Source organism: Lathyrus oleraceus, chromosome 2, assembly GCF_024323335.1.
Source record: "Lathyrus oleraceus cultivar Zhongwan6 chromosome 2, CAAS_Psat_ZW6_1.0, whole genome shotgun sequence".
NCBI lineage: Eukaryota > Viridiplantae > Streptophyta > Magnoliopsida > Fabales > Fabaceae > Lathyrus > Lathyrus oleraceus.
This window is the reverse complement of record NC_066580.1, coordinates 334288745-334297126: the sequence shown is the minus strand read 5'-3', so window position 1 is coordinate 334297126 and position 8382 is coordinate 334288745. Positions and strand designations below refer to the sequence as shown.

General features: G+C 38.7%; 1 protein-coding gene across 1 annotated transcript; it reads right to left on the bottom strand.

The window, feature by feature from the left end:
• Positions 1 to 2986: 2986 nt before the first annotated feature.
• Positions 2987 to 3673, bottom strand: LOC127123099 (uncharacterized). Its single transcript, XM_051053356.1, has one exon. It carries the CDS (start codon positions 3671 to 3673, stop codon positions 2987 to 2989), a length of 687 nt encoding a protein of 228 aa, XP_050909313.1.
• Positions 3674 to 8382: the final 4709 nt, after the last annotated feature.

Here is an 8382-nt window from a genome sequence, read left to right as displayed (position 1 = left end):
TCTTGGTAAGACCAAGCAAATACATCCATGTATTCTTACAAGAGCTTGATCAGCTTTTCCTTTACGTCATCTCCTATGGTTGCGCCTATTCTAACCTCTTTTAGATCCTTCTATATCCTAAGGTTGATATCTTCTACCGATTCTTGATGCGGTTTGATGACCTTTGACTCTTGCAGCAGTAGTCGGGCTAACTCCTCTAGGAGTTCACAATCTTCTTCACATTCTTCGTCAGCGTGAAAGATGGGATTGTCAAAGTCATAAGGGACTATAGAAGTATCGTTATCCATGGAAATTGAGGGGAATCATCATGATTCATGCTTTTATTTTTATGAGGGATAAGAAAAAATGAATGAAAAATAAGAAAACATTTCCATTTAAAAAAAAAGTAAAAAACAATGAAAGACAAGGATCACAAGTTGATTGTAAAACCATGATTTCATTAATAACTATTGATTTGAACTTTTAAAGTGAGCCCTACAAATGGTTCCCCATGCCATGGGCAGAGCATGGTTCTTTTTTCAAAGCAGAACAAACAAAGGGAAATTACTTCTCGATCATAGTAACTTCGGGTATCTCTGTCGATGTCCAATTTGCAAGTTCTTGGCCTTCCAACTTCTAATAAACAAATCCTATTTTGTCAGCAACACCTCCTTCTTCTTCCTCCACCACATTTATTTTTCCACCACAAGGTGTTCGACACTAGTGAAGATGTCTGAGAATGGGAGCACTTGTCCCACATTAGTATTTATCATTGATTTCTTCATAATTAGTTGTTGGGAATGGTATCCCAAGCTAGAGCGATCTTTGTTGACGGGAAATTCCAACATTCTACCCCAACCTTCATGGTATCTGGCTTCAATCATTATCCTTGCATCTTTCCAAGAGCTCATGGGGAACTCAACATTTTTGGTTGCCTTCACAGGGAGAACCATCTCCATATTTACTGCCTCAAAATCTTGAAAAGGGGTTTCTTTAACTTCCCCACCAACCTCAACATAGAGAAAAGGCGTTATATGACTCATCATTATATCCTCCTCACCTTCTACCATTATCGGCTTATTATTGATAAAAAAACTTTAGCCTTTTGTGGAGAGTCAATGTGACAGCTCCGACTGAATGGATCCAATGTCGTCCAAGAAGACAACTATAAGCGGGGTAGATATCCATGACATAGAAAGTGATAAAAAATATATGGGGTCCAATTTTAATTGGTAGGTCCACTTCTCCTATAATCGTCCTTCTTGAGTCGTCGAAAGCCCTCACCATTAACTCGTTGGGATTCATCACCAGTCCTTCAATGGTTAATTTTGACAATGAAGTCTTTGGCAGGACGTTCAAGAATGAACTGGTATCCACCAAAACCCTTGACAAGATTGTGTCTACACATTCAATGTAAATGTGCAAAGCTTTTTTTTGATTCCTCCCTTCGGGTGGGAGTTCATCGTCACTAAACCACAAGCTAACACTGGCAGCAATATTATTTATCACTCCTTAAAACTGACATATTGAGATCTCTTATGGAACATGGGCAGTTCTCAAAAACTTCACTAGGGGATCCCTATGTGCTTTTGAGCACATCAGCAAATACAACATCGAGACTTTTGGCGGCGTCTGGTTGAGTTGGTCAACCACTTTGTATTCACTCTTTCTGATGATGCACATAAATTCCACTACTTTGCTAATCGAAGTTGCTTTTCATGCAGAATCATGCCTTTGTTGATTGCTTTCAATCTGTTTACCCTTATCTTGGCTCGACGTCCCACCATTGTCAATAGTAGGGGGAACTGGCGCAAATATCCTTCCACTTCTGGTCAATCCACTAGTTCTAGTTATGTTGATTGTTGGCTCTTGGATTGCCAAGAGTTCATCTTGTACCTTTTTCCTATGGATATAGATTGTGGAGTCATAAATCCACGGTACTACCTTTGTATCCTTATAGGGGAGAGGGGTGGGTATTTTAATTGTTAGAGGGACAACTGGGTCAACCGATATGGTCATCGGAGTCAAATCATACGGAATTTCCAGCGGTTGAACTTGGTCATATGGGATTTCCAATTTTGTTACATCTTCAATAGTAGACAAATGTTCTACCACTATAATTCCTTGGTTCATTAGCTCTTGGATACTAGCTTTCAAATCTTAAAAATTTTGTGGGTCAATCAAATAATGCTCACAGGCAGCATTACAAACGGGAGACACACTGTTCATTAATAATTGCTTCTTGATATGAATTAGAGGGGTCTTCAACTCGTCCACCCGAGACACCAAATTCCTTCCGTCTGCTACTTCCATCATGTTCACCATGGGCTTGTTGTGTGGAGGCATAGGATTATTGTTCATATTTGGACCATTCGGCGCGAATGTGATAGCCTTTGATTCAATTTTCTCTTGTACCTTGTACTTCAGCACCTTGTAATTTTCTACTGAATGACTGGGTTCTCTAGAGTAGAAATCACATCGGGATTTAGCATCATTACCGGGAGGAAGGAATCCAGGTGGAGGTCTTAACTACCTTAATTGCACTAAAGAACCATGCAACAAGTATGGTAACATACGACTATACGGCATCGGAACAGGGTTAAACCTTCTTTCTAGTCTTATTTATCTTTGTTGTTATTTTTGTGGGTAGTAACGTTATTGTTGTTGTTGGGGTGCATAATGTTGTTGATACAGGGCAGGTTATTGGACAGCCCGTTGGTAAGTAGGTATGGCATAGGGTTACTAAAATGGAATGGGTGACACAACAACCACTTGATGATATGGTGCATGATACGTCGGGGCCCTTCCCCTCACAACAACAGTTTCATTCGCTTCCCCTTCTCTCTTCTTCCCATAAGCAACATATTATTTCTTCGCTACATCAGAGGTACTGGAAGCATTCTGAATTTTTCTAAACTTGACCATATTTTCAATGCTCTCGCCGGCGAGGAATAAGTATGAGAATCCCGATGGTGTATTTTCTACCATCATTATCCGGATATGGCCCTTAGAGGCTACCCATGAACATATCTACCAACTCTCGCTCCAATAAAGGAGGTTGCACCCTCGCCGCCAACTCTCTCCAACATTGTGCATACTCTTTTAAAGTCTCCTCGGAGTTTTGAGTAAGGTTTTGAAGTTGGGTGTGATTGGGAGCCATATCTCGGTTATATTTAAAGTGTTTCAATAGATCCTCGGTCATATCTTTCCATGAGCGGATGTGGGTACCTTCCAATTGCATGTACCACTCTAGTGAGGCCCCACTCAAACTATCTTGAAAGAAATGCATGAGCAATCTACCATCATCTGAATAGGCATCCATTTTCTGGCAGTAGGCTTTGATGTGCGTTCTCGGGTCACTTTCTCCCTTATATTTCTTAAAGTCGGGTACTTTGAATTTGGATGGTATTATTATGCTAGGCACTAAACACATCTCAGCAACATCCAAACCTATAGCATTGGATCCCTCCATGCCCTTTAACTTCTCCTCGATGGCACATACTTTCTTCTCCACCTCAGCAGTTGGTGGGCCAAAAGCATCGTATATGGAACTGAGTCTTGGGTTGAAGAATACATCATTTTGGTAATCTATTTCAATGACTGGAGGTTTGACAACTGGTGGAGGAACAACGCATGGTGTTGCTGTAGGGGTCTGAACTGGAGGGTTGCCTTGTGGTGGCACAGGATTCTCCATAGTAGCAGCATTAGCGGAAATATTGGCTCTTTATTGCATGTCTTCTTAGATTTTATCCATGATCGTTTGTCCTCTAAAGACAACTTGAATGGTTTCCATTAGTTGCCCCATTTGTGCGTGAACTTAGGGCACCCCTTCTCTCAGTGCGACCTGGTTTTGCTCAGTTGATCCATGATCGCTCTTTAGTTGTTGCGTGTGTAGTAGGAATGTCGGGAAGTCATCTTTGCAATGGCAAGTTCTGTTGAAAAAGGTTAATGATGAGTTTGGGGGTTTTACTTTGAAAAAATGTAGAATGATGCATGAATGGATTTTTTTGTTTTTATTTTTATTTTTATTCTTTATTAATGCAAACCTCTTAATTGTTGTGTTATTCATCGCATGGAATATCGAGACATTTTATCATTGTATCAGAAAAATCCAACACAAGGTGGATCATGAAAACCTCGTTCATTTTTAGAATCAACAAGTACAAGGGAATTGATACAAGCTTTTTGAATTGGAAACAAACATGTAATATTACCAATCGACCTTAAAAGGGACCCCTTGAGTCCTACACAGAGCTTTAATTTCGGTGATGAACTCCGCCATAGTCCTCTTGTATATTTTTACAAAGTTAAAGATTGCTTCGGCGGTATTTTCTTGGCACATGTCCAAATCTTCCTCCTTTAATTACTCAGGAAAGTCTTGGAGAGCAAAATTGGTCAACACAACCATATTCAAATACTTTTTTTTACATCCATTGTAGAGATTTTGCAGGTTTTTGGTGCTTGCGTCCATCTGAACCATTGTAGCTTATTCCCCAAGGCATCTCTCTTCCCAATAACTACGGTTCTTTTGCAAATCGAGGTAAGCTTGATCATAGATCCCTTTCTCCAAGTTCTTAATTTGTTCACAAGCTTTCCCATGTTGGAATTGCTCATGCAAGAATCTTTGGTAGATCTTCTCCCTCTCCAACTGCCCACGATTCAAATGTTTCTTGCATTCTTTGATAGTCTTTCTCTGCTCTAGGATTTGGGCCTCGTAGTCTTCTCTAGTTGCTTTCTTCATTGCATTTAAGAATTCAATAGTTTTCTCAAGATCCGTGATAGTGCACCAGGCTTGATCCAACCTGTTGTTTCTGAACTTTAGCTCAGAGTTAGCTCCTAGTAATGAACCACCAACCCAATCTTTCATTTGTTCAACCTCCCTCAGCCTCTTCTTATCGTTCTCAAACTCTTATTTGACTTGCTTACCTTTGTCTTCCAAGTCTTCGTTTCTTTGTTGGTATGATTGAGTTGAACTCGTAACTGAGTGTTTTCTAGTTTGAGCTCTTTGATTTTGTTGGTAAGCTTTTCAACATCTTCTTGCAAGATTCGTTCAGGTTCTGGCATTAAATATAAGGACTCAAAGAAGAAAGGTATATTGACAGTCTAAGCTCACTCTTTCATCCACATGATGTATGGTTCCTTGTCCACGCCATTTTCTTTTCCCATTCTTGATCAATTCTGATTATCCTTGTCCAAACTCTCCTCACTCTCCCTACAGCTGGGTTAAGTGGGTTAACAACATTGATGATGAATGGTACAAGGTCTTCATCTTCGGGAGGACTAACCAATGCATGCCCAAGTTTCCTTTTAAGTAACACAGGGTTGTAGTTGATGCAACCACATGTACCTATCAAAGAAACATTAGATAACCCTCCACATTTGGATATGACATATTTAGTTTCCCACGCTCTTTTATACCACTGGATAAAATTGGCAGAGAGAGAGGAAAACCTCTGTGGCCATGTAAGATTTCTAGAGACAAAGGGTCCCTTTTGAGGAATGTGGGTCCTCATCCATACGTGTAAGAGCGGAGCGCAACAAAGGAAAGTTGCACCTTTATTCTCATGCCTAGTATGGAAGGTATGATAGAAGTCTGCTAACAGAAATGGCATATGGTTGCAATCCATGAAAATTCATATTGCTGAATGGTCTACGAAATTGTCAATATTTGGAAACAAGACAATTCCATGAACCAAAAATGCTAAGACTGCACTACAGAACTCCCATCTTTCCTCTTTAATAAACCTCCAAGCATGGTCTTCTAAGTATTTCCTTGTTAGACCTTTGACAGTACCCTTTGGTGCCCAATTTGTTACCAACTCATTTTCATTAAGACCCAATACTGAAGCTAGCTTGGACACAGTGAAGTCTTCTTCCATCTTGGGGAAAGGATTGTAGTCTTTGTTAGACTAGTTCAGAATCCTTTCAAACTCTTCCAAGGCTGGAGCTAGTTGAAAATCAGGGAAAGTAAAGCATCTTAGAGGGATATCATGGTATTGAGCTAAGGTGGTAAGTACGCCAAAGTTAATTTTCTCTGTTAAGAAGTCCAAAATATTTCCATAGATTGTACATAAATAGTTGTTCTTGATGGACATAACCCTAGAACTTAAGGTCTTAAGACTGTCAAATTGAGGTTCCTTGTAGCGGAATAAGTAGGTGCTTTTCCAATCGATAATAAAATGCTAAGAGCTTTGTTTTTGTTTATTATTATGATTATGAATGAATGCATGTATGCATGAATGAATCGGTGAATGGGTGAATAGATTAATGGATAAACAAATAAGCGGTACTCAAGCATGTGCTCATAATCTGAGATCTATGAGATGAGGCATGGAGTGTATTACTGTTTTCTTTCAAACCAACTTTCTCACTTAGTAGTATTTATGGATATTTTTAGAAACAAATTCCCCAAAGTCATGGATTCATCTGACTATTTTCCACTTACGAAAAAAGCATGTCAGTTAACAACTCCATCAAACGAGTTTATTCTGGGTTAGGCCTTCGTACCGACCATGGCGAGAAAATCTTCTTGGGGACCCATACTACGTGACGATTAACATTGGGTTCTATACAAGGTTCTCAAAGTCATATATTTCCTTGATTGTTTACCACTTATGTCAATTTACTTGTCAGGCATCAACTCCATCAAGGAAATATATTATGAGTGAGGTCTTCGTATCGACCCTCGTGAGAAAAGATTCTCAGGGACCCATACTATGTGACCATTGTTCCTAGTTAGCCAAAGGTTTAATGTTCTAAAAATGTCTTTATAGTCAAGGATTCTTATGAAGATAACGACGCTTACGCCAAAAGCTTGACGCTAATTAATATCCTCAAAAAATCTACTATAAGCGAGATTCTCGATCGACCCTTATGAGAAAATCTTCTCAGGGTCCCATACTACTCAACCTCTCCTATCTCAAGCTTACTCTCTAGACTCGGGTATAGACTCTTTCCCATATTTCTTTTTGTAATCAATAGCATCAACTTTTATTTATTTGTATTCCATCATCACAGAGCCAAATCAGAGACAAAATAATATTGACAGATACAAGAATAAGCAATTAAAATAGTAAAGATAAAAAAAATAGATAAAAGATAAACCCCCGCACACGCAAAAGACAACCTAAACTAGGCTTGACTTGCTTAGGAAAACCGGTCCCCAGCAGAGTTGTCAGTTGTCGCTACCACGAAAATCCGGCTAGACTGAAGTCAATGAATGACATAGAATCGCCATCGAGTTTTATTCATTCCTCAAAAGGAAAGGAGAAATAATTGATAAAACACTTAAAAGAATAGAAGGAATATATGGATAAGTATTGGTCTCGCAACCAAATATGTGTTCGTAAGTCGATTACGCAAGGGGAAGGTATTAGCACCCCTCACGTCCATGGTACTCCATGGGAACCGTTTAAGTTGTCTACGTGTGCAGGTATTTATCCTTTAAAAATTTATCTTTATTATTAGGAAAAATGGGGAAAGAATGAGATTTGAATTTTTTATTATTGTACTCGCCAAGGATTGCGGCCCTTGTGCCTACATATCATTTATCGGGGATGAAGAATCAGAGCTTCGTAGTTCAGAGTAGAAAATTTTTATGTGTTGGTTGATTTTACCTTGAAAAGGGATTTTCGGAGTGATGCCCTAAGGCACAAAAAATAAGGTTTGATGAGTTTAAGTTTTTTTATGGTTTTGAAAAAAAAGTTTTTTATTAGAATTGCACTAAAGACTATGGGCGGAGGTGAATATTTCAAACAAACAAGCCAAACGTCTTGTGTCCAAAATACTCAGAGTAAGGGTAGGAAACCTCCATCCTTACTCATTCCACGCCACTTAAGGCCCGTGGCGCACAATTTTAATTGTACTTTTATTGTATTTTTTAGTTTGATTAAGAAAATACCACTTGACGTTGGATCAAGGGTTTATTGCTTATTGATTTTTGAATGGTGATATACATGAATATTTTCAAAGTAACAAATGCGGGAAATAAGTGGTCTCATTATAAGGTAGCCCAAGAGAAAGCCTTGTGTATGCAAGGTGACTTATGCTAACAAGGGGATAATGGTCTTAAAAGCATGTCTCCCTAGGGTAGTGCCATGAATTCCATTCTTACTATAAAAGACTGCAAGTTACTTATGAAAATCCAAGTTATGCATTGGATCAAGAATTAGTGCAAAGGTCCTAATGAAATCCTCTAAGTCCCATAATAGTCACAGATGAGTGCATTCTTTTTTTTTCTTTTTGGTTTTATAATGTTTTATTTTGTTTTTGATTATGCAATGGCAATAAGTAAATGATAATGAAGTAAACATGCATGAGATATATACAATGATGATAATTAGGACGATGGGTACTTGAAAATAAATGATAATACAATAAATTGACAAGAAAATAAATCACAAG